The 25,966-nt window shown below is 33.6% G+C and overlaps 3 protein-coding genes across 3 annotated transcripts; 2 read left to right on the top strand and 1 right to left on the bottom strand.

Moving 5' to 3' along the window:
- The first annotated feature begins 643 nt into the window (after positions 1-643).
- LOC112764135 (tRNA-dihydrouridine(47) synthase [NAD(P)(+)]-like) lies at positions 644-10,574 on the top strand. The gene is made up of 13 exons (XM_025809670.3): positions 644-1,594; positions 1,694-1,810; positions 1,939-2,181; positions 2,683-2,917; positions 3,027-3,280; positions 3,847-4,119; positions 4,333-4,614; positions 4,755-4,875; positions 5,243-5,412; positions 5,905-7,586; positions 7,661-7,764; positions 7,874-7,987; positions 10,349-10,574. Exons 1-10 carry the CDS (start codon positions 1,331-1,333, stop codon positions 6,001-6,003), a joined length of 2,058 nt encoding a protein of 685 aa, XP_025665455.1. The 5' UTR covers positions 644-1,330; the 3' UTR covers positions 6,004-7,586; positions 7,661-7,764; positions 7,874-7,987; positions 10,349-10,574.
- Positions 10,575-15,374: 4,800 nt separating this feature from the next.
- LOC112765299 (uncharacterized) lies at positions 15,375-18,012 on the bottom strand. Its single transcript, XM_025811210.2, has 6 exons — positions 17,322-18,012; positions 16,721-16,920; positions 16,411-16,551; positions 16,246-16,326; positions 15,734-15,858; positions 15,375-15,641 (listed from the first exon to the last, which is right to left on the bottom strand). Exons 1-6 carry the CDS (start codon positions 17,542-17,544, stop codon positions 15,593-15,595), a joined length of 819 nt encoding a protein of 272 aa, XP_025666995.1. The 5' UTR covers positions 17,545-18,012; the 3' UTR covers positions 15,375-15,592.
- A 6,234-nt stretch (positions 18,013-24,246) lies between these two features.
- LOC140180624 (uncharacterized mitochondrial protein AtMg00820-like) lies at positions 24,247-24,555 on the top strand. Its single transcript, XM_072221879.1, has one exon. The coding sequence runs from the start codon at positions 24,247-24,249 to the stop codon at positions 24,553-24,555; it is 309 nt and encodes a 102-aa protein (XP_072077980.1).
- The last annotated feature ends 1,411 nt before the right edge of the window (positions 24,556-25,966 follow it).

Genomic DNA, 25,966 nt, shown 5'->3' with positions numbered 1-25,966 from the left:
AAGAAAAGAAAAATGAAAGAAAAAGTTGATTTTTTATTTTTTTGTTTGGATGAAGAGAAAATGAATAGAAAGAAAATAGGAAGAATTTTTTTTTGTTTGAATAGAAAAAAAATAAAGAAAAAAAAAATCATAACCAAATAAAATTACATTAATACCCTTTCTTATATTATATATAAATAATAATATACCAATATATTTTTATCATTGTTTATACGAAGGAAAAATTTATATTTTTACTATTATTTATACTTTTTTCTTCAACTTTCATCTCATATCCGAAAAAAAAAGTTTTGGATGACCTCCGTATCACTTTTTTGTTTTCCTCCTAATCTTTTATGTTGATCCAAATGAAAGAAAAATTAATTTTCCATCCATTTTCTTTCTACTCAATTTCCTTTAAAACAAACAATGCCTTAAAGAAAAATGAAAAATGCACCAAATATACCTGAAATTATTAGAGAATGCGAGAATTATAACCAAGAGCTTGGCAGCATTCAGTTGTTTACCGTAACTAGAAGCAACCTTGAACATAAAAGAAAAGAACTAGCAAAACAAACAAATTCAAATTCAAATTTATTTGAAACGAAAACTTCTAGAAGATTCAATTAGGATCAAGAGTAAGTAAGACCCATGAACCAGTCTTATGAGAGATTTACGGAAATGTCGATCATGCATTCGGTATTCATCAGCTGTTTTGCGAATCATTTCCGAGCCTCCGCGTCTTTCAGCTTCGACGCTTCAACCACGTCAATCTCCTTCAGTGACTCAGAGCTTTGGAGTCATGTATATGATCGTTGCCACCCCACTGTCGTGATGATCACCACCTCCCACTCCTTGCGTTGCCCGTGGAAAGATCACTCCCCATCGTTGCACGCTCCGTGGCACAATCTTGTTCTTCACAAAACCGTGGCCTATGGATGAACAATACAAGCTGTGCTAACTACAAATCCTAGCCCGTGAGAAAAGACGAAAGAGGGGGGGGGGGGGGGAAGTAAGGGAGAGAGCGTACGCGCGTGGATTTGAATGGAAGGCCAAAGGCGGTGGTAACTTTGGTTCACACTCCCAAGGACAAATCTGTCTTTCTAAACCACCGTATAAGTACCGTAGTTGGCAGTTGGCACATAATGTATTTCGTGGGTAAAATAGCATTTTCCTTTTAAAATAGATTAGCTGACGTTGTTGTGATATCCCTGAAACATAAAACCCTACTCTATCTCCATCACTCCACTCCGTGGGAGCAGTTATGGGAGCGTAGTGTTGTTTAGTGGCATTAGAAGGCGGAGGACAAAGAAAAAGGCTTTTTGTTTTTGCGGTGTCAAGTTTCAGGTACATGGAGTCGGAGGAATCCCGGTCCCAGTTACCGGGAGACGAAGCAACAGCGGTTGAGGGAACCGCTGAGCAACTGGTGGCGAGGGCCATAGCTCCCATCAAGAAGGAATTCCTTCGCCCACCACCTGTTCGCTCTTCCTCCGCAGACAACGAAGCCGCTGCCGCCGCCGCCGCCACCAATGATAATAAGAACCCTGCTCATCCTGGTTCGGGTCTTCTAAAGGACAAGAAGTCCAAGCGCCAGCTCAAGCGTGAACGCCGTCAGGTTAACTAGGATTCCCTTCTTCCCTCCATTCATTCATTCATTCATTCATTTCATATTCAATTCCTATTTTTTAAACCATTCCAAACACTGTCTCTGCAGGAGCAAAAGTCGGCACGAAACCTCTGCCCGGAAGTTGCAAAGACCGGTGATGTTACTTCATGTCCTTATAAAGACAAATGCCGCTTCAGCCATGATATTGAAGCCTTCAAGGCCCAGGTACTGTACTTAATTGCTTTCTTTTGTTTGATGCCCACCACATGTTTGTTTATGCTCTGAATTGTTATCGCCTTTGTTGGAAATAAATGTTGTTTCATCACTAAGTAAGAAAATGCCTTTAAGTGCAGAAACCAGCTGATCTAGAAGGACAATGTCCTTTTGTTAAGTCTGGAGGGCCTTGCCCTTATGGGTTAGCATGTAGATTTTCAAGTACCCATGAAGATGGTGTTCCTTCTTCTACTGGCCATCTCAACGGTCTTAAGAACCCTTCTGAGGTTAATGGATTGAGCAAAGATGTTCAGAAGCTTCTGTGGAAAAATAAGATGAGGTTCTCCAAGGCTGATGCCAAACTCAAAAGTCTTGGCCTCTTGGTATGTTGATTATTCTTTAACTTACATGCTTCTTTATCTATGATTTTATGTTTTATTTCTCCCTTTCCCTATGAAATACCTGGAAAAGTGAAGACTTTTACCTGTTGTAGTTGAATAAAGTATAGCTAATTAGTTTGAAGTGGTGTTTTTCTAACAGTTTTTATTACTTAATTAGTCACACAAGTAAAATGCTTGTTTGGGGCACTTAAAATGTTAAACTTAGAAACTGAGAAAATAAACTAGGTCAACTTTAATATCCAATTCCAATGCACATGCAAATCTTCATTATCATGCTCCTAGCTTTGCTTTGTGATTCTTCCTTTGGTTCATTTTATTATCTGGCAAAGATTTGATAACTGTTTCTGCCTTTTTTATGCTTCTCCTTTAAGCCTGTCTCTGATGACAAGAAGGGTCATTTTAATTGCCAATTGTATTTCATTCCATATTTGATTCATCTTACCTTTCTTCTCGCTGCCCTCCTCTCTTCTGAAAAAAATGCAGGGCCCCAAGTCAAAAATGAAGAACTTGGAAAATAAAGATGGTGAAAATGGCGGTTCAAATAAGTGTAGCCTTTCTGATGACAATGGGTGTTGTGAAGTAGCCTCTGACTTGGGTCCTAAGTTGGAAGAAGCTATAAAGGATGATGATGCTGATGCAAAATATGAAACCGATGAACTTTGTCCACAGAAAAGAAGAAAAACTGGAGTAAATTGTGATCCTAGTGAGATAGAAAAAGGTCATATCTTCATCTCCAGATTTTTTATGGTTTGGAATCAATAAATTGAATAATTTTATGTTCTTTTACCTTAGAGTCAATGTAACTTTTTTCCATACTGCTGAAACAGGTGTGAATGTTACTGAAGAAATTGAAAGAGGCAGCATAAATACTGAACCAGAAGCAGGATGTGATACTTTAACCATAAAAACTGATCTAAGTCTGAAGTTACATCCACGTGAAAAGAAGCTTATTGATTTTAGGGACAAATTGTATCTTGCACCCTTGACCACAGTTGGAAACCTCCCTTTTAGGAGGGTTTGCAAAGTATTAGGAGCTGATGTAACATGTGGTGAGATGGCAATGTGCACAAATCTTTTGCAGGTACATACATGGTTTTTCTGCTAGTTGATTTTATTCCCTTGTTTCATTGTGTTGTGGTGTATATCTTCTTTTTGGTGAGTGTATCCTCTTATGCTGGCTACTTTACTTTTAGCTTTGCCAGTTTCAGCAGCATTGAGCTACTGAGTTTTTGCAATCATCACAGACTTTTCTGATACAGTTGAGAGCTCTCCTTTTCTCCTAAAGCTTTGAGATTGACCCATACCCAGTAAATTCATAATGTTCCATAGAAAATTTTCCTCCAAATATGGGAATCTTAGTATCAGGATTTAGAAACCATTAGTTGATGCATGCTTTAAAATTAGTTGTGTTGTTCTAGTTATAATTTGTATATCTATTTGTTTTCCTCTAACGCTTGTTCTATACTCTCTTAAGTTTAGCTTTCTAAAGTCCCCGCCCCCTGCCTTCTCTCTCTCTCACAAATTATATTCTGCAGAATCTGCACAACTTCATCTTTGCCATGTTTTCCTCAGCATTTAAGCCTTTTTTTCATTCTGTAGCGAAGCTACATTTACATTCCATATGTTTTGATTTTGCTATGGTTGTAGGGTCAAGCTTCTGAATGGGCATTGCTGAGACGTCATTCATCTGAAGATTTATTTGGTGTACAAATCTGTGGTGCATATCCAGATACTGTGGCTCGCACTGTTGAACTAATAGAACAAGAATGTACCATAGATTTTATTGATATAAATATGGGTTGCCCTATTGACATTGTTGTGAATAAGGGTGCTGGATCAGCTCTTCTGACAAAACCAATGCGGATGAAAAATATTGTTGAAGTAGCTTCAAGCACAGTGGACAAACCAATAACTATCAAGGTATTTGTAATGTTAAGCATTTTACATTTGCTGTTGGCCATTCTTTTGTTTGTTGGGCTTGATATGGTATCGTATTCAAGCAGCATCTTGATATCTTCTTTTGCCCACTTTTCTCCTAATGAACACCTATCACCTTTTGCCAGGGAAAAATAAAATTACTTTAAATTTTTCTCAATGAGTATGCTCAACTTGTGCATACATCTGTTTAACCAGGTACGGACTGCTTATTTTGAAGGAAAGAATCGCATTGATTCTCTCATTGCAGACATGGGCTCTTGGGGAGCTGGCTCAGTAACAATACATGGAAGGTCACGTCAACAACGCTATAGCAAGCTTGCTGATTGGGATTACATATACCAGTGTGGAAGGAAGGCCCCTAAGACATTGCCAGTAGTGGGGAATGGGGATGTTTTTTCGTTTGTAGACTGGAATAACCACAGAACTGCATGTCCTGAACTTGCTACCTGCATGGTTGCTCGTGGTGCTCTGATTAAAGTTAGTATCCTTGGTTCAAGTGTCCATTCTTTTATTCTCTGGACTTTATTGTTATGTTATTTGATCTTGAAATTATCACCTGGAATTATGGTTGCCAGTAGTATATTTTGGATATTTCAACTAATGATTATGTTATGCAGCCTTGGATATTTACTGAGATCAGGGAACAGAGACATTGGGACATCAGTTCTGGTGAGCGACTAAATATTCTCAAAGAGTTTGTGCATTTTGGCCTTGAACACTGGGGATCTGACACAAAAGGTATGTTTTCTCTCTCTCTCTCTCTCTCTCTCTCTCTCTTTTCTTGAGTTGTGGTAGGCGAGTAGTTTTATTATATTTGTATAATTGTAAGACATTATTTTTTGTTGTCAAATAGTTGCATGCATGAAGTAATGTATGTATGTATGATCTCCATACAGACTACGTAGCTCCAGTTTATGTCATCTTCATGCAAACCAAACAATAAGTGTGTAGTGGAGGGTCCTTTAAATGAATATTTTAGCGGTATTATTTGGATTAACTACTTACAATGTATGCATGCACATAGTAATTTGGATTTATGTATGCTTATTTTGCTTCATGTTTTGTTTACTATTGTGGATATTCTGCGTTATGTATTGTGTTACAGGAGTGGAGACAACGAGGAGGTTCTTGTTGGAATGGCTTAGCTACACTTGTAGGTACGTACCTGTTGGTCTTCTGGAAGTGATTCCACAACGAATAAACTGGCGTCCACCTTCTTACTATGGGCGAGACGAGCTTGAGACGCTGATGGCCTCAGACTCGGCAGCTGACTGGGTATGCAATTCTTTACATATTCTATTATTAGGCTGTGTTTTTCTATTTGTTTGGGTGTGTGTTTCCTTGGAGGTGCATTCTGACATCTGCTGTCTCCTACGGCAGAAATAGACTTGTTTGTTCTATAGTATGTAGACGGTGAAAATGCTTCCTGTTGAAAGATGGAGATTGAGTTAAATGACACTTCTAATTATTTATTTTAAATACAATCTATGAAATCGTTTTCAAACAAGTAAGTAAATATGATTATCATTAGTTGTTCAACTTATGTAGAAACTTTAAACTACCTAATTGATAAATAATTAGAATTGAAATTAGAAAATAGCAACAAGGCAACAAGCCTACGAAATATGAAATCATTTTCTGGAATTAAGCTTGATGCGTTATATTATCATTTAAGCATCTTTCTTACCATAAAACATCTTATCATCCCCCCGATTCATGCTGTTAAGGAGTGATTATCCTATTTGCCTTTTGCCTTTTCATATGCAGATACGCATATCAGAGATGCTACTAGGCAAGGTTCCGGATGGCTTTACATTTGCTCCAAAGCATAAATCAAATGCTTACGATAGAGCCGAAAATGGCTGACCCTGCAGTTTTCTTTTCAATGCTGGTTCTGATGAGAAGCAACTGCTGACTCATGAACATGCCTTGACAATGGCCAATGCTGTAGAGAGTTGAACTACACTATAGACTATAGAGAGCAATTTATGTTCTTTGATTTGGGGAGTATTTCATCGTTGACCATGACCTTTAGTTTTCAACGCATATAGCACCAAGTGAAATTGAATAACAATTGGCATTTGAAGTGTAAGCAATAATTGTTTTACATTGCATCACCCGTCCCTTGCCTTACACAGTTACATGCTCGGGTCAACTTGCACATTTAGGCCTGATTGGTGTATTTTTTGATATCTTTTGTATTTTATGAAGGAAAAAATAAAAGTAAAAAATAAAAATGAAAAAATATATATAAATTATATATATTTTTGAACTAATTTTAAAATATATATATATTTTTATAGTTTTAAGTTCATAAATTATTTTAAAAGTAAAAAATAAAAGTAAAAAATATATATGTTTTTATGAAGGAAAAAATAAAAGTAAAAAATAAAAATGAAAAAATATATATAAATTATATATATTTTTGAACTAATTTTAAAATATATATATTTTTATAGTTTTAAGTTCATAAATTATTTTATTAAAGATAATTAAAGGTATTTTTGATTAATTGGATTTGAAATAAATTAAAATTTTTATTTAAATTCTATAATTTTGAATTATTTTTTTACTCAAAGTCTTAGAAATTCAAAAATAACGATGACTATTTAAATTAGAATTTTATCTAATTTTATAATTATTGAATTATTTTTCATATTTAAATTATAAAATTAATAATTGTAAAATAATAAGATTTTTATACGATAATAATTTTTGTTAATAAAAAATTAATTATATTTTATTATATTTTCAATTAGAGTATTTAAGTGAAAATCAAATAGTAATTTGATATAATAAATAATTTTTTTAAAATAATTTTAAGGATTTAATTAATTTTTAAATTAAACTCCAAAATCCCTAATTCCATATACAAATCCTAATTAACCCATAATTTACCCCTTTTTTCCCAAGAAACCCTAGCAGCTTCAGAAAAAGAAAGAAAAGAGAAGCAGAGGGAAAACTCAAAGAAAGAAGGAAGAAAAGGGTGAAAGGGAAGAGAAGAGGGAGATCCGGAGGGAGGAAGAGCGTCGGGGAGGGAGTAGCTTGCAGCCGCCATGGCGCCCTGCTGCTCATGTCGCCAGCGTCAACCCCGTCGCCGCCGTTTGTGTCCTAGTTTGCCGCCACCATCGTGCCGTTTGCGCGTCGCCATCGAGAGCAGAACCGCGAAGAGAGATGGCTCGCAAGTGAGGGGTCGCGGGCTTGGAGCCGCCGCACCTAAGTCGCCATCGCGTCCTCGCTGCGTCGCCGCCGTTGTCCTCACCACGCCACCGTCATCCATGGGAGAAGCCGAAGAGAGAGTGTGCGCGAAGAGAGAGGGAGCCGGTTCAGCCACCACCGCCACGTCCAACAGCCGTTGCTTGCTCCGTCGCCGCTCCTGGAGGCTGGAGGTGGGTGGCCGAGCCTCTGCCGCCGGATAACGCCACTGCCGCCATCGAGATCCACTGCCGGTAAGGGTTTCGAGTTTGGTTTTTGTTTCTTTTGAGATTTTGGGAGTTTTATTGTCGCTGCATGTTGGTTTCAGTCGCCATCGCCGGAGTCTGGTTGCCGCTGCCGCTTGAGGTGGCTGCCGGGGCTGCCGCCAAACTGGTTCAGAGACCGCCGCTGCTTCGTTTCGTATTACAGGAAGTACTTACGTTTCGATAACCCTGCTTTAGTGTTCTGTTTCGTGTAATAAAGTCTTGCGATATTGATGAATTAGGAGTTAGTAACTGAGGTTGCATGTTGTGTTTTAAAGCTGTTTATGCTGTTGCGAAAGTGTGCGAGGCTGTGATTTGAAGCTGCCGTTGAATTCGGGTCGAAACGAAAGGAATTCTGTGAGGAGTTTAGGTTATGGTTTCGACTTATCGAGGTAGGGGCTTTTTTAGAAAAATCAATTTTATAATTCGGAGTTGTTATATATGGATATTGATGTGAGTAATGTACTTCTAGTGATTGTATAAGTCTTATGTATTGTTTGGTTGTCTTGGATGGATATGAATGCTTGTTTGATTGGATTATTGTTTGGTTTTGTGAAACGGGCGGTTCTTGAAACGTTTCTTTAAAGTTGTGAAATCGAGTTTAATCCGTTGGAAACTGATTTGAGTTTGAATTGGTTTTCTTGAAATATGAAAATGGCATACACTTTTGGATTCAGCTTGATTTTGAACTGATTTGGTTTTAAACCCATTGAAGAGGGTGGCAAAATGGTTTGGTTGGGACCCGGAAAAGGTGGCAGAGTCCAAGTTTTAGGGGAGGTAGTGCCGAAATTCTTATAAAATCCGAGTCTTTATTTGAAATGTTATTTGAAAAATTATGAATTTGAGGCCTTTATTATTTTACTTGGAGAATTGTGAATTTAAAACTTTTATTATCTTTACCTGAATTATCTATGGAAGTGATGAAATTATGTTTTGAAAAGAATTATTGAAAAGAGAATTATGACTTAGCCTTGTTTTGTAAGAAACATATTCTGTTTTTGGGTGCAAGCCATTCGGAAGAGATTACGCTTTAAGCCTGCCTTAAAGGTAAAAAAGGGTTTATGTTTTTGAATTTGACTTAAGGATTTTCACTTGGAGGAGTTTTTAGTAACTTTGAAAGAACTTTGATTTCGATTGATAAATCTCACTTCTCGACAGTTTAGGAAAGGTTTAAAGTATTCTTTGAATTCTGGTTTAGCAAAACTAAATTGATTTCCGAGCCGTTGAAAACGCTTCAGATTTTTGTCATGGGATTGAAATTAGTTTTGGTTTAAGTAAAGAAATGGTTTTGAAAATGCGGTTGGAGTAATTGATTACACGACTCGGTTTGGCTTAGATTCTATTTTTATTACTCAAATCAAGAAGTTAAGGTTTTATAGATTTTAAACGAATTTGAGGAAATGAGTTATGTTATTCTCCCCTAAAGTCTTGAGACTCTGCTGAGGAATTGTTGTTACAAAATCCTATTTTAGGATGGATGATTTTGAATCTTCAGAAGAGATTTTTAATTTGGCATGGTTTTGGATGTTTTGGAAAGATGATGCCGAGGGTGGTTTTGTTTTGAAAGAGGAACTTAATTTGAGGAAAAATGGCTTATGAGCTTGAAACTATTTGAGAAATGAGCATTTCAAAATTGAGACAAAGATGAATTTGATTGTTGTTTTCAAAGAAAAGTGATTTGAGAAAAAGTATTATATGGCATGAATGATGATTTAACTTGAGATGGATTGTGAAGGAAGTGTTGTGTATGTTATGAGTCGAATGGTTGTATTTGATAATGAATTATGGTTAGTTATGGATTATGTTATGAGTCGGATGGCTGTGATAAATATTGAATTATGGCTGAGTATGTATATGGACATGATTATTGATTGATAATGTGATTTAATGCACTTCCAAATATCTGAGATACGAGTTTCTTTGGGTGAAAGCAGTGGCTAGCCACCACGTGCTCTAGGTTGAGACTCGATACTCTGCTGACCCTATGTCGTAAGTGTGGCCGGACACTGTAAAAGTTCTGGATGAGCTCGCCTCCTTGGATAAACACCAGTGTGGGTGTCATATATTATGTGATTATGTTTGAGAATTACTCGAGTTGGGGATGCACGACAGAGGGACAGTCCAACGGTTAGCTACCAGGACTTGTCGGGTTTGCTTTATGACCGACAGATGAGACTCATCAGCCACTAGGACAAGCATGCATAATATGCATCTATATGACATTGTTTGAGTGTGCATATTGTACTTGGTTTGTTTATGTGAATAGTTATGTTTAATTTCTAACTGCTCTACTTGAAGTAACTGCTTGATTGTGTTTGAACCTTTTTACTTGTGTTTGTGACTGAAAATTGGTTGGGTTGTGGTGGATTGACTGTTGGTTGAATTGTTTGGGCCTAGGGCCGTGATTGATTATGAGATGGGTCGAAGGTCGTGTTTGGTTTGTGTTTTTGGTTTAGAAAAGTATGAAAAACTAAACTGGTTCAGCATATACTTAATGAACCTATGTTTGGAACAACTTTGTCATTCATACTGTCTAGAAAAAATTTTTAAAAAGGCTTTTGGATTTTTGAAGAATTAACAGTTTTCTATTTCAAAAAGGATTTCAAATTTTTTATATTAAATCTTTAGTTTTGAAAAGATGCATAAGGCGGTTATTAATCACTGTAACGATTTTATTTTCACGTATCTTATTATAGTAATTCTCTAACCCCATAGTGAGAACCAGCGAGGACAATATTCTTACTCCCCTACAGGTCTTCTCTTTTTCAGGTTATGGACGACGAAATTCGGAAGAGCTTATTTCTTTTCTGTTTAGAGGATATTTTGTATTGTTTTAGTATTCATGTTTTCCTCGCCTTTAACTTTGCAAGTTCTGTAAAAGGGACAGGATTTTGATATGGAATGCTTATAAATTAATATGTATGTATTCCTTGTAAGTATTGTAATTTGTATTGTAAGTATGGATGTATGTTTTGAAAATTTCGGTTTAAGTTTTAAACAGGCTTATATTTAGTATTAAATATTTTATGAGTCGTCGTAATACCCGAGCTATCCGAGTGGCGCAGCTGGAAGCATGATATTTTGATAGTTAGGGTGTTACACACTCGATTGTGATTCCATGGGAGAATGACTTGGAATTAAACTCTTGGTTATTAGTTTGAATTGTGATATTTTCTAGCCAAACTTTGAGAGTGTTGAATTCGGGTTTAGAGCTACAACGAACTTAAACTTTATAACATTTGGAATTTCTAAATCGATTTTTAGTGTTCATCATCTACTTCTACCTTTTTTTCTCTTTCTTTATTTTTCAACAATTTCTTCTTCTTCACGCTTCTTCAACGTCTTCTTCTTCATTATCATCATCATCATTGTCGACGTCTTCTTTATCATCTTCTTGTCTTATATATATTCAGAAAACTAGAGCACATAAATTTTGATTCAAAGCATAGAAATTTTGATGAATAGTAAACAAATTTTGGTGCACAGCATAAATTTTTAAAGGACCGCAAGCTTAGAACATTAACACCCAACAACAAAATACATACAATACCAAAATTTTCTCTTATTCTTTTTCTTCCTCATCTCCTTCATTATCATCTTTATCATCATTGCCGACGTCTTTTTCATCATCTTCTTGTCTTATATATGTTCAGAAAACTAGTGCATAGAAATTTTGATTCACAATACAGAAATTTTGATGTGTAGCACAAGTTTTAGTATACTGTACAAAATTTTAAGAAAAAAGACAAATAGGTCCCTGACCTGTTGTCATGCGGACATTTTGTTCCCTAAGGATTAAAAAATACATTTATGTTCCTGATTTTTTCAAGATCAGGACATTTGGAACCCTTCGTTCAACTGAGATTATGAAACATAACGGAGATGTCTGATGTGGATGCTGTTATGCTGACGTGGCCATAAGGGTGTCCCACGTGGATGTGGCAGAAAGGTTTAGGGACAAAAAAGTCCATCAACCTATCTAAACCTCCTCACAAGCTTGTCCCTAACTGCTGGCTGCAACTCCGAGCATGCATCATGTGTTTGATTAGTTCTCTCTAAGAAATTCTCAACATTCCTTTCATTCATTAGTATCCCTATAGATGAACCCTTGCTGCAACGGGTCTCCAAATTTGGGATCCAACTTGCCCATCGAACTCGTCCGAACAAGAATTTCATTGTTAAATCGTTTCGAGTAAATATCATCCTCTCTCCCTACCCTTATTCTATAACAACTATTTTAATGGGTCCTTGCATGTATCATACTTGAAGAACTTCCAAGGAATGATGAAATGTCAATTACATTCAAATTGGGTTGCAATATATGTGTGTGCAAATTCTTCTAGATCATATTTTGCATCAATAGTGGTCAACATGAAAGATCAGTTAGTGGAATTAGTGAAAATATTAATGACTTTTATAACTATAGACTTGTCAAATAACTTTATTTTGTCGGTAAAATTCCACAAGTAATTGGAGAACTAAATTTTCTCCGAGGGCTCAATCTCTCACAATAGAATCAGTGGCACTATTCAACAAACTTTGGGTAACTTGAGAAATTTGGAATGGCTGGACCTCTCATGGAATCAGTTGAGGGATGAGTTTCCTTTGGCCTTAACAATTTTGAATTTTTTCTGAGTCTTAAATGTTTCACAAAATCAATTAAAGGGAGCTATTCCTATTAGTGGCCAATTCAACACCTTCCAAAATGATTCATATGGAGGAAATGCAATGCTATGTTGATTCTCTTTGCCAAAATCATGCAGTGGGATTGAGGACAATGGACATACCTCATCATTTTTAACATTTGAGCATGAGAAAAATTTTGAATTTAGCTGAAAATCTGTTGCAGTAGGATATGCATGGGGAGTGGTGGTAGGAGTGCTCTTAGGATGTTACTTTCTCTTCACTGGGAAGCCACAATGGCTTGCAAGGTTTTTAGGTATCCATATACTAAATAAGAGGGTGAAAAAGGAAAACAATAAAAATAGAGTGCATGTAAATCATAGAAGAATGAATTAGCATAGTTATTTTATTTTTCATTTTATTAACGTGTCTATAGAATAAATCCTAATGTAGACTGATATCTCATTGTAAAATAAAATAGAGGCATGCGATGTTCCCGATGGTCCTTTGAAGAAGGCTGGTGCAGCGGGATTTAGTTCGAAGAGAATGCAACAGTGGCATTGCTGGGGATGGAGAGAGTAACCAACGAATGATGATAACGTAGAGGATGGGGACAACGTTTCCGTTTCCAACCAACAGTGGCAAGGCAGGAGGCGCTGAGTGAGCGTTGAAGAAGCCATGTAGGAAAGGAAAGCTTCAGCGAGTGTGAGAGGGAAAAGGGATTGCAATATCGGGTCTGATTTCTGGGTTGAGCATGGAACGGTGTCGTTTTAAGGTTGGAGGATTTTTTTTGTCCCTAAACCTTTCTGCCACATCCATGTGGGACACCGTTACGGCTATATCAGCATAACGGCATCCACGTCAGACATATCCTGTACGTTTCACAATATCTGTTGGACAGAGGGATCTAAATGTCCTGGTTTTGAGAAAGTCAGGAATTTAAATGTACTTTTTAATCCTTAGGGACCAAAATGTCCGCGTGACAAAAGTTCAGGGATCTATTTATCTTTTTCTCATTTTTTAAAAAATTGCAAGCCTAAAACATTAAGAGGGTTGCTACACATACAATTCTTTTTGGTATACAAGTTCATATAAGTTGGACCAAACCCAACAAAAATAATTCTCAATTTAGATTGCGTGTAAATACGTGCTTCCCTAACTCTTGAATAGCGCAAACGGTTCTTCTCCCTCAATCAAAACGGCAACACTCAAAATTCAAACAAGGATCAAAATCTCTCAAAATCGTCGCAAAAAGTGAAGAAAGTTGCAAAGCTGAATTCGAAAAGAATTATGAGAAAATGAAATAAGAAGAGGAAGAAGAAGAAGCAGCAGAAGATGAGGAGAAGGAAGAGGAAGAGTTTTGAATTATGCAGAACTTATCATCACATATACACCGAAAATTCTTAAACAATACACTTAAATATCTTCGTGTTATACTGAAATTTGTTGGAAATACAGAAAAATGTTTCCTCTAATGCTGCATTTTTTTCCTTCTTATTTTCCTTATTTCTTTCTTTCTTTTAGTTGAATAAATATAAGTTCATCATTTCCAAGTAATTTTGCAGCATTATGTGTTTCTTCTTCTTCTTTGTTTAATTTTTTTATTTGTATTCTTGTTAATAGAGTAAAACACGAAGAAACTTGAGAAGGTAAAACAAAAAGAAAAAGATGAATAAGAAAAAAGAAGATGGTGATGATGATGAAAAAAAAAAGAAGTGGCAGAAGATGAGGAGGAGAAAGAGAAAGAGTTTTGAATGATGCATAACTTATCAGTGCAAAAACACCGAAAATTCTTAAACAATATACTTAAATATCTTTGTGTTACACCGAAATTCGTTTCAAATATAGAAAAATGTTTCCTCTGATGTTGCATTTTTTTCTTCTTCTTTTTCTTATTTCTTTCTTTCTTTTAGTTGAGTGAATGTAAGTTCATCATCTTCCAAGTAATTTTGTAGTATTATGTGTTTCTTCTTCTTTGTTTGATTTTTTTTATTTTTATTCTTGTTAAGAGAGTAAAACAAGAAAAAAAGATGAATAAGAAAAAAAAGATGATGATGATGATGAAAAAGAAGAAGAAGTAATAGAAGATGAAGAGGAGGAAGAAGAAGAATTTTAAATTTTGCAGAACTTATTAGCACACATACACTGAAAATTCTTAAATAATACACTTAAATATCTTCGTGTTACACCAAAATTTGTTGCAAATATAGAAAAATATTTTCTTTAATGCAAAACTCTTACATTACATTCAATTCAAACCATCAACGATGAACAATAATTTTCACAAACAAAAACAACATTATTCACTTACAGAATCATAAACTACTAACGAAAACATTAACTAAAATCAAACCACACCTCAGCCATTTGATTGGATTTAAAACAATAATCAACTTCGTTCTGATTCAATTGACAATCTGAACTTGAATTATTCATCTTCAACAACGAGATAACTGTTCAAAACTGATTTTAGAGGTTGATTTCAAAAGCGTAGAGAACGAACGAAGAGGAACACAGAAAACGCAGAGATGGAAGAGAACGTAGATCGAAAACGGAAACGAAATCTTTTCGAAAAAGACAGTTATATATTCACGCGTAGATTGAAAAGTTAGTTAGATAGTGGCGCGTGAGGTGAATTAAGTTAAAGAGAAGTATATAGAATAATAACTTGTATGTGAAGAATATTTGAAACATTAACACCTAACCAATAAAATATATATGTAAAACCTTATGTGCTATGTTAATAAGTTTCTGTGCCCTCCAACAAATATAACAAATATTTCAGTACTGAAAAACCAGAGAAAAAAAAAAGACGTATATTCACATGTATTTCTTTTTTTGGTTAAACTTGTACCAACTTGATTAGATTTAACTACAAAAAGAGTAACACCACGATTGAATTCAACCTTAAATCAATTGAGGAAAAAATAATGGCAGTATCTTTTTTATACTTTATATAATTATGATAATAATGAATTCTTGTATTCTATGGTGTCGATTTAAAATTTAGAGTTGGCCTCTCGGAATTCAGAATTCCAATTTGAATCCATAATTAACTTGGGAACTCACTGCAACTGTATCTGTATGTTAATTCTAATTGTTAATATTTAACGGATATATTCAACTACGATTAAAACTGAGAATGAGCAAGTGAAATAGGCGAATAGGCACGTTCCAAACTACGAAGAATACTCTAGTGTATGTTAGACATAAATAACGAGTTTTCCATTGAACCCCTCCAACTTTACAAAGAAGCTTCTCCCCCATAGCCAACCTTTGTCAACACAAAATGGACCTCCAACCATCATAGTCAAACACATTGCTTTGATCAAAGTTAATTTAAAATGCAACCATGCGCCCAATCCAACTTTCTTTTATACCACTCCAGATGGAAGGCGAAGAACAAGCTGTCCCCCGAAAACACTGCAAAAACCAAATACGTAAGGTCGATAAAACCATAAAAACAAAGGAAAAGGAGGACTAGGGGAAGTAACTATAAGATGCACACAACAAACCTTTTGACATAATAATAGCAGAAATCTGCAAGGATAAAAGTCTGGACAATTTCTGAGATAAGAACCATTGATGGCCATAAACCATACCCCAAGGCAACCAACAAATGTCCACGGCTATCTAACACCTGTTGCAAGAATTCGTAACTTAGTTGAATACCAATAATTTGTATAGCCAATAAGTTTTACCACTACAGAAACATTCCAACATCAGGAAAGCTATAACCATTTGGCTATGAATACGAACCTAGTTTCAATTGTCAGAAGCACATATTCAAAAGCAAAATCATAGAGGAATGACGATTGGTTATAGCTGTTATCGTTATATCATTTACATCTGATATGATGGCATTCAGTACTTAATCAACCAACTAACTGCTAACCATGCAAAAGAATTGTCTTCTTATTGATGCCAAATACCAGAGCACAAATCATCAAACAATTGATGACCACTTTATCAAATAAATCAAACAGATGACTAATGCAATTACTAAGTTTTGATGAACACTTCATACCTGAAGAACCCAATGTGCACAGCTGAGGAATCTTGCGACACCAAGTGCAAACACATAATGAGCTGTGAATGGTTCAACAATCTGACAGGATGAAAAAGAATTAAACCCTGTTTCCAATATCTTATGAGTAGAACGAAAATTCTTAATTAGATTAAGAAATCATACTTTGGTGTTCTGCATGACCCTCAATTGGGGTAGTACTGATACAGCTTCAAGATACACACAGAATGCCCAGAAAATCCTGTTCAATAAATGATGAGAAGTTGATGGATGAATAAACAAGGCTAACACAGCACAAGGTATCACCTGCATTCAATTTGAAAATTAGAGTTGGTAAATGCACAAGTAATCTATTATTAAATCGTGTTATCAATCATGCTAGCAGCAACAGTGAAGCTTCCTCAAATTGTTGATTAATTTGCATCAACATAAAAGGATCTTATACTTAAAAAATTAAATCATAGGGAGAGCTCACCACATAATATATTGCAAAATTGTCCTTCTCCTCCATGTAACTAGACCTCAAGTTAAAACGGATCATGTATATAACCCAGAGTGTTGTACCCAAAGTAGCCAAATCAAGTATGGTGTGAATGTCATATTCCATGACAAAACTGCAATACAGCCTAACAGCTAAAAACATAGCCGTCAATTCCTGAGATTTGAGCGATAATCCTGTACATCACAAACAGTTATGGCATTAAGGCATGAAAGCTAGACAGCAAACATGAGACTAGGGTCAATTGACTAGCATTGAATCAAAATTTGGAAGAAAAATAATAACCCAAAAAAGAAAGAAGGGATTTTGGCTTTATAAATGAAACCAAACAAAACAAGCCAATAATCTCAAGGGGAAAAAATTTTCTGGCCACAATGATCTTAATCCCGGTTAAATAAAAATTAATCTTTTTCATTGCCGTGTTTTCTTAGCCTTCCAACCATGCATCAAACAATTTAGTCTTCAAAAAGAACCGAAGAAACAAGAAGAATTTTTAATACATAAATATGTCGAGAAAGGCAAGAAATTCGATGGAGCAATTGAATTAAATTGTGAGAAGATGAAGGGAAGGGGTAACCGGCACAAGTCTTCTCTTTCATGAGCTTGTAGATGAGAACGGAGATTCCAAGGGAGTGGACAGCTTCAGCGGCGACAAAAAGGTTGTCATGATCGTGAACGATGAAGCGGAGAAACACGAGCGCCGCCATGCCCGAAACGACGGCGAGAAAAGCCTTTACTTTCGGAGGCTGCCGCCGCACCCATGTGGTGACGGCGTGGATCGACTTTTTCGGAGGCCTCATTCCTCTTCTGAGTCTCAGAGAGATGCAAAGAGGTTTCAACTTTTTTCCTTCTAAAATCTGAATTAGGGCGTAATTTGAGATTTATGCACTTCAACGGTTTAACTCTTCCCTCACCCACCTAGTCACCTTCTTCAAACCCAACAACATCTACAAGTCAATCCCTCTATTTAAATATAGATATTTTTCAATCCGTCTCATCTGGGTTGAGTTTTATCTTTAGGGAAAGATATAAATTTAAACATTCAATTCATAAATAGTTAAAATTAAAAATCCATTTTTTAGTTTTTTTTTTTAATTTTTAATAATGACTGAATAATAATGTTATATTACCTGCCTTTTTTTGTGCTTATTAGTTATTCGTTGCTATATTACCTGCCTATTCAACGGGAGAAACTTACAAATTGAAAGGAAAATCAAAGCGAGATCTCATCTCAGTATATTTTCTATCAAGAAAGTATATTTGTTTATAGTATCTGTATCTCATAAAAAATCACAAATTTATAAAATTAATTAACGGTTTATCTTAGTATGATCAAAACGAAAATAATAGACAAGAATAAAATAAGCGTAAAATTTGATTCTGGTTGATCTTTTACTTTACAAGATATTTTTGGGTGAGATTTTCTGAAAGAGTCATGCTAGAAGCCAATGAAATATTTGTACAATGTGTACAATAGATTATATGAGTTAAAAAAATAAATATTATTTATACTATCCAGAATAACTATCCGGATACTAGGATAATAAACATCTCATTCCAAAAGCTTAAACTGAATTTAGGGTTCACCAAAAATTGAATTCTTGACCTTTCGGATCTAAAGCTCTGATACTATGTTATGATCCAAAAACTTCAGCTGATGGAAAAAGATAACACTAATGGTTATATCTCTAATACTTCCCTAAACCTCCATCGTACACATTGTACAAATATTCCATTAGCTCCTTATACTTTCTCTTTTTAAAAACATTTTTTTATAAATAATTTTTTTAAAAAAAAGTAATTTAATATTTAAATATTTTATGTCAAAATATTATTTATTTATTAATTATATTTAGATATAATAATATAAATATACTTTTTATTTATTTATTATGTAAAAATATTCTTTTTAAAATATAAATTTTTTTTAAAAAGATACAATTATAATTTAATAATTTTATTTTTATTTTTAAAAATATGTCAGATACACTAAATAAAAAATAATTTTTTTTAACAATTTAATAACATCTCCACTAACTTATTACTTATTAAAAATATTCAAAATAAGGTTGTCTAAGTATCATCTCATTTTCTTTTAATAAAAATCTTTACAATTAAAATTAATCTACATTAACCTATTCGTGTTACTTTTTAAGTTAAACTAAAATATTACGTATACAAAAAAAATAAATTAATTACTATATATTATATATAAATATGTATACTATTTAATTTAATTTGACACTATATTAAAATTTAATTTTAAAAAATATAACAAAATTTTTTTAATTAAACAGAAAAAAATTGAAAGAAATACCTTTAAATGGAAAGTAAAAAAAGAAAAAGTTCGATGAAAGAGAATAAAAGAGAACTACCCAAACCAGTGAAAAAAGGGTTCAATGAAAATGAGTCGAGTTGAGTCGAATAAAACCAAACTCAAGCTCGAGTCACGAAAATTGAACTTGGCTTACGCCTCGACTCATTAACAATCAAGCTTATTTCTTAAGCTCTGGCTCAACTTACCGAAAGCTCACGAGTTGGCTCAAGTAATAGGAACATAATTTATAATTTTATATCAATAAATTATAACTTATATATTTTAAAAAAAATTAAAAAGATCAATTTTATATATTGTTTATCTATCAATAAATTATAAATTTTTATTTATGTCCTACATCAAAATTATATATAAATAATAAATATAAAATTTTGAATAATTAAGATCATATATATATAATCGAACCAACTTATGAGCTAATGAGCGGAGTTTATCCAAGTTCAAGTTCGGCTCATTTAATTGATAAGCTCAATTCCAAGCTCAACCTTGACTCACCAGCTCACGAATTCAGTTTATCAAGCTATTAACTTCGAGCTGACTCATGAGCTAGCTTGACTCACTTCTAGCCTTATCCAAATTCCTAAAATTCACAACCCTTCATTGCCACCATTTTAACCATGTTTTCTCTTCTTTGTTATTTCACCACCATCACCACTATGATGACATCGACATCAACTACCTTAACAAATCTACAATTATGTTGAAGCAGAGCAAAACGAAAGAAAGCAGAACTTGAATTTAGCGACAAGTTGGAGCTTGCAGTGGTATTGGACAGTGACGTCAGCGACAGTAGCAACAACTTCTTTGTCTATTGTTACCCTCTTCTCCCTCAGCGGCCATCTCTCCAACAGCGAACCCCAACAGAAGTTATTTCAAAATAATTGAAATCAATCATAATAAAAGTTAATTTTAGTTTCATACAAAATTAATAAAAGAAAAATCATAACAAAACAATCAAAAATTCATAATCATAAACATTGTTCCAAATTATAGAATCATATAATAAAAAAAGACAAAAACTCAAAATCATAAAAATTAAGTAATTAACAAAAAAAATCGAGCAAGCACTTTTTACCGCATGGCAAGGGAGGCACAAAACTGACGGTGAGACAGAAACAAAATAGGTAGTGAGGGAACGAAATAGAAGGGTAAGGGAGGGAGGAATAATGAGACAGAAAAGCAGAATGAGCATCTTGTAAGAAATTATATTATTATATGATGTCTCATGTGTGTGATGTGTCTTATTTTATTAGTTTAATAAATATCTAATTAAAATAATAAAATAAAGGAAGTTACATGATTATTTTGAAATATAACAAACTTGATGGAAGTTGGTTTTTATGAAAACAAATCAGAATTCAGTCCTCTCTTCCTACCTATGAAGTCTTTCTTTTTCATTCACCATCAATAACCAAATTAAAGAAAGAATTAAGAAGGCAAAGAAATAGACAAAGTGAATTCTAACTAATACAATCATCATCATGGATCAATGTTAGTAACTATTTTTATTTTATTTGTGACAATCATGAATTTCAAGATCCTTATATTATTGTGATTAGTTTTATAACGTTCACTAAAACTATATAAATTAACATGTGGTATCAAAGTTAGGTTGTGAAATTTGTGATTGTCCATGAAAATGTAATTTTACTGCAAAATTGATATAGCATGAAATCTGTAGTTATAAGAGCTTGTAATTATATTTTTAGTTCATGAAGTTTCATGCATGATTGTTTAATGTATGGATATATATATATATATATATATATATATATATATATATATATATATATATATATATATATATATATATATATGGATAATGCTTGTATGTATAAGTGATCAAAGTATTGCTATTATACTGTGTATATATTGAAATTGGTTTTCTTCTGTTCATATGACTAACGCTCTAACCAACTGAGCTACGGGACCTTATTGTGAAATTGGTTTCCATAGTTACGCACTGTGTTATTATGTTTGCATATCTATGAACATCAATTTTTTTTAAATCCAAAGTAATGATGAAACTCTTTCAATTTCTTTAATTTTTTACTAATTTGTATAGCAAAGTACTCAAATTTTAGCCGAAAGTGAACAGTATCTTTTATTTTTGTAACATTAAAAGAAAATTTTGTACTGAAATTTTAAGGTTTGTTAATCACCAAAGTAGTAAAAAATCTAAAAATTTTAGTTAATATCATATTTATTATTTTTTATCAATTACATATAAAAAAGATGCTAAATGATAATTATTTATATATTAATTAAAGTTCATTATTGTGAGACATTTAAGGATCACCCAAAGGTTGATTAGTTGATCTTATAATTAATGAACATGATTGTTAGCATATATATGTACTGTTATTAGTATTTAAATATCCAAAGATATTAAATATTTTTAATTGGTGCATATATCTTTACTAAATAAAGTTAAATTTATTAGCATCATTGTGTTATTGTATATTGATATATCACCCAAAGGAGAATATTAATATACTTTGAATGTTTCTATGAATGCTCTTTGAATCTGAATAATATGTTATCTTATGACTCAAAGTGTTAATATTAAGTATGTGATAATTGCAGTAATTCTTCCTATCGCATTGCATTCGCATGCTACGTCTGTTCCAATGTTTAATGGGCTGAATTTTTCTGATTGGTCTGAACAAGTCCAATTTCACCTTGGTGTCTTAGATCTTGATTTGGCACTTCAAGTTCAGAAACCTGCTGCTATTACTATTCTTAGTAGCAATGAAGAAAAAGCTCATTATAAAGCTTGAGAAAAGTCAAACAAACTTAGTCTTATGTTCATGTGGATGAGCATAGCAAACAGCATCAAGTCAGCTCTTCCTAAGTCTGATAATGCTAAAGAATTTATGAAACTTGTGGAAGAGCGCTCCCAAACTGCTGATAAGTCTCTTGCTGGGACGTTAATGGGTACTTTGACCACCATGAAATTTGATGGTTCTCGTACTATGCATGAGCATATCATTGAAATGACAAATATTACAGCAAGACTTAAATCATTGGGAATGAAAGTGGATGAAAATTTTCTTGTGCAGTTTGTTTTAAACTCATTACCGTCTGAGTATGGTCCTTTCCAAATGAACTATAATACCATGAAAGATAAATAAAATGTGCATGATTTGCATAGTATGTTAGTTCAAGAGAAACCAGACTTAAGAATCAAGGAAATCATTCCATCCATTACCTAAACCATCAAGGAGTTGGAAAGAAAACTGGAAAGAAGCATGGAAAAGAAAAGAGAAAGGGACCATTAAAGACTGCTGAGTCCTCCTCTAAAATCCATAAGAAAGATAAGTGTCATTTCTGCAAGAAACTTGGACACTTCCAAAATGATTGTCCAAAGAGGAAGGCTTGGTTTGAAAAGAAAGGTAATAAGCTTAATTATGCTTATGTATGTATTGAATCAAACTTAGTTAAAGTTTCTCGTAATACATGGTGGATTGATTATGGAGGTACGACTCATGTTTCTAAATCGATGCAGGGATTCCTTACAACCTGAACCATAAAGCCAAATAAAAAGTTTGTCTACATGGAAAATAAAGATAAAGCTCCAGTAGAAGCTGTTGGGACTTATCGGTTGATTCTCGACATTGGACATCATTTAGATTTGCTAGATACTTTTTATGTACCAAGTATTTCTAGGAATTTAGTTTCTTTATCTAAACTTGATGTTGCTGGATACTCTTTTAATTTTGGTAATAGTTGTTTCAGTTTGTTTAAGCACAACTATATGATGAATCTGGCATACTTTTTGATAGTTTATATAAATTTAATCTTAATGATTTATATGCTGAATCACTTATGACTTTGCATCATAAAGTTAGCACTAAACATGGTTTAGTGAATGAACATTCTGCTTACTTGTGGCATAAACGTTTAGGTCACATCCAAAGAAAGAATGGATAGGTTGATAAAGAATGATATCCTTCCAAATTTGGATTTCACTGATCTTAATATTTATGTAGATTGTATTAAAAGAAAGCAAACAAAACACACAAAGAAAGAAGCCACAAGAAGTATCCAACTTCTTGAAATTATACACACTGACATATGTGGATCCTTTAATATAAACTCTTTCAATAAAGAAAAATATTTTATCACCTTTATTGGTGATTATTCACGTTATGGTTATGTCTATCTACTTTATGATAAATCTCAAGCAGTTAATGCTTTAGAAATTTATATAAATGAAGTAGAAAGACAGTTGGATAAAAAGGTAAAAATCGTTAGATCTAATAGAGGTGGTGAATATTATAGAAGATACGACGAAAGAGAACAAAATCCGGGTCCATTTGCTAAATTTTTTGAAAAACGTGGTATATGTGCTCAATACACTATGCCAGGTATACCTCAACAAAATGGTATATCAGAAAGGCAAAACCGTACTTTAATAGAAATGGTTAGGACAATGATGAGTAATGCATCTTTACCTATATCATTGTGGATGTATGCTTTAAAAACTGCTATGTATTTGTTAAACAGGGTTCCTAGTAAGGCAGTTCCTAAAACTCCTTTTGAGTTATGGATTGGGAGGAAACCTAGTTTAAGACATCTACATGTTTGGGAATGTCAAGCAGAAATAAGAGCTTATAATCCACAAGAAAAGAAGCTGGATGCAAGAACAATCAGTAGATATTTCATTGGTTATCCAGAAAAATTAAAGGGGTATAGATTTTATTGTCCTACTCATAGTACAAGAATAATTGAAACTGACAATGCACGGTTCATTGAGAATGGTGAGACCAGTGGGAGTACAGCTTCACAAAATGTGGAGATTAAAGAAGTAAGAATTCAAGTTCCTTCAACTTGTACTTCTATTTCTAGAGTTGTTATTCCAAATGTTATTGAGCCTAATCACAAGCAATAGGAACAACAAATTATTGATCCTGTTGTTGTTGGACTAAATAACAATAAAGAGGAACAAGAACTTATTAATCCCATGGTTAATGAGGAGCCGATAATAGAACAACCACAAAAAATGGCATTAAGAAGGTCTCAAAGAGAAAGAAGATATGCTATTTCTGATGATTATGTGGCGTATTTACAAGAGTCAGAAAATGACTTGAGTGTTGCTAATGATCCAGTTTCTTTCTCACAAGCCATTAATGGTGATAATGCTGATAAGTAGTTAGAGGCCATGAAAGATGAGCTTAAATCAATGGAACAAAATAAAGTATGGGACCTTGTGAAATTACCTAAAGGATGCAAGAGAATTGGGTGTAAATGGGTCTTTAAGACTAAGCATGATTCTCATGGCAACCTTGAATATTACAAGGCTCGTCTTGTTGCCAAAGATTTTACTAAAAAAGATGGCGTTGATTACAAAGAGACTTTCTCACCAGTTTCTAGAAAAGACTCTTTAAGAATTATCTTGGCTTTGGTAGCTCATTATGACTTAGAGTTACATCAAATGGATGTTAAAACCGCCTTTCTTAATGGGATTTAGAGGAAGATGTTTACATGGATCAACCAACAGAATTTTTGGTTGAAGGGAAAGAACAAATGGTGTGTAAACTTAAGAAATCACTATATGGACTTAAACAAGCATCCCGCCAATGGTTTATCAAATTTAATGATACCATTCTGTCCTTTGGATTTAAGAAAAATACCGTTGATCGGTGTATATACTTAAAGGTTAGTAGAAGTAAATTCATTGTTTTAGTTCTATATGTTGATGATATTTTGCTTGCATCTATTGATCTTGGTCTATTAAGCGAGATTAAGAAATATCTCTTTAATAACTTTGAAATGAAAGATATGGGTGAGGTAAGTTATGTGATTGGAATATAAATATTTCGAGATAGATCACAAGGACTATTAGGATTGTGTCAGTAATTATATATTAATTAAAGTAGCAATTACTGACTGCGATGGCACCCTTTGGCCAAGGAGAAGAGTTTGGCGACACGTAGGCTAGATACTGGCTTAGTGGGGTCTTTTAAAGGACTACTGCTGCTGAAGTTTGAACTCTGAATGTGGGTTATGGGAGAAAAAGGTGACAATAGACTGAGGGGACGTCATTGTCGTCGCTATCCAAAATCGTCACAAGTTCCACTTTGGGGTTTGAAGAGGAAGAGATGGTGTGGAATTGAAGTTAAAGATAAAAGGTAGGATTAATTTGAGAATTTTATTAAAAAGTCAATAAAAAATTAGGATTTAAGTATTTTTGTCATACGGAACCCAACTTTCATGGATATAATGTTAGTTTTCTTGTTTGATGAGTACTTTTGTCGGCATTCGTAAAGTTCATTGATACAAATGATTTTTTTAAATATATATTATATATAAATAGCTTATTTGATAACTAATTTTTAGTATATATATAATATGATTAAAAAATGTTAAATATTTGTATTACTTTTATCTAAAAATATCTATTGTATAATATTCTATCAACCTATTAATATGCAACTACTTATTTAGGGTTATTTTGTATGCAAACACTTACTTTCAACACTTTTTATTTTTTCTATTGTTTATTGGATAAATGATAAATCAGATACAACACTCTTTAATGTATGGTGTTTCAAAACGAAGAAAAACAGAAGCACATGGGTTTCTAGTTAGGGTTTGGTCTCTTCATTTACTACTTAAAGCAAAAAGTAGCTAAACCATCTTTGTATAAAAATATGGAGTAATGTTACTGAATTTAAGTATTTTTATAAATTAAATTCAATCAAATTAAATAATAAGATTTAGAATAATGTTAATTATAATTAATTTTTGTTAAGTTAGATCAATTTAGTTAAACTTGTTAACAAAAAAATATAGATGTGTAGTATTATTACTAGGGAACAAAAAAAAAAGTTAAAATTTATTTTATATAATATTCATTAATTGTTGTAATAATTAACAGA

The sequence above is a fragment of the Arachis hypogaea genome, chromosome 17, assembly GCF_003086295.3.
Source record: "Arachis hypogaea cultivar Tifrunner chromosome 17, arahy.Tifrunner.gnm2.J5K5, whole genome shotgun sequence".
Classification (NCBI taxonomy): domain Eukaryota; kingdom Viridiplantae; phylum Streptophyta; class Magnoliopsida; order Fabales; family Fabaceae; genus Arachis; species Arachis hypogaea.
Note: the sequence above shows the minus strand (reverse complement) of the source record. Positions and strands in the feature narration are given on the sequence as shown.

What these genes read in the sequence shown, in the direction of transcription:
- LOC140180624 (XM_072221879.1), top strand. Translation starts at nt 24,247, where the DNA reads ATGAAAGATGAGCTTAAATCAATGGAACAAAATAAAGTATGGGACCTT.
- LOC112764135 (XM_025809670.3), top strand. Translation starts at nt 1,331, where the DNA reads ATGGAGTCGGAGGAATCCCGGTCCCAGTTACCGGGAGACGAAGCAACA. An exon ending in TTGAAGCCTTCAAGGCCCAG is followed by an intron (nt 1,811 to 1,938) that starts GTACTGTACTTA and finishes CTTTAAGTGCAG; the next exon opens with AAACCAGCTGATCTAGAAGG. An exon ending in TCAAAAGTCTTGGCCTCTTG is followed by an intron (nt 2,182 to 2,682) that starts GTATGTTGATTA and finishes AAAAAAATGCAG; the next exon opens with GGCCCCAAGTCAAAAATGAA.
- LOC112765299 (XM_025811210.2), bottom strand. Translation starts at nt 17,544, where the DNA reads ATGAGGCCTCCGAAAAAGTCGATCCACGCCGTCACCACATGGGTGCGG. An exon ending in GAAAGAGAAGACTTGTGCCG is followed by an intron (nt 16,921 to 17,321) that starts GTTACCCCTTCC and finishes TGTGATGTACAG; the next exon opens with GATTATCGCTCAAATCTCAG. An exon ending in ATTTTGCAATATATTATGTG is followed by an intron (nt 16,552 to 16,720) that starts GTGAGCTCTCCC and finishes AATTGAATGCAG; the next exon opens with GTGATACCTTGTGCTGTGTT.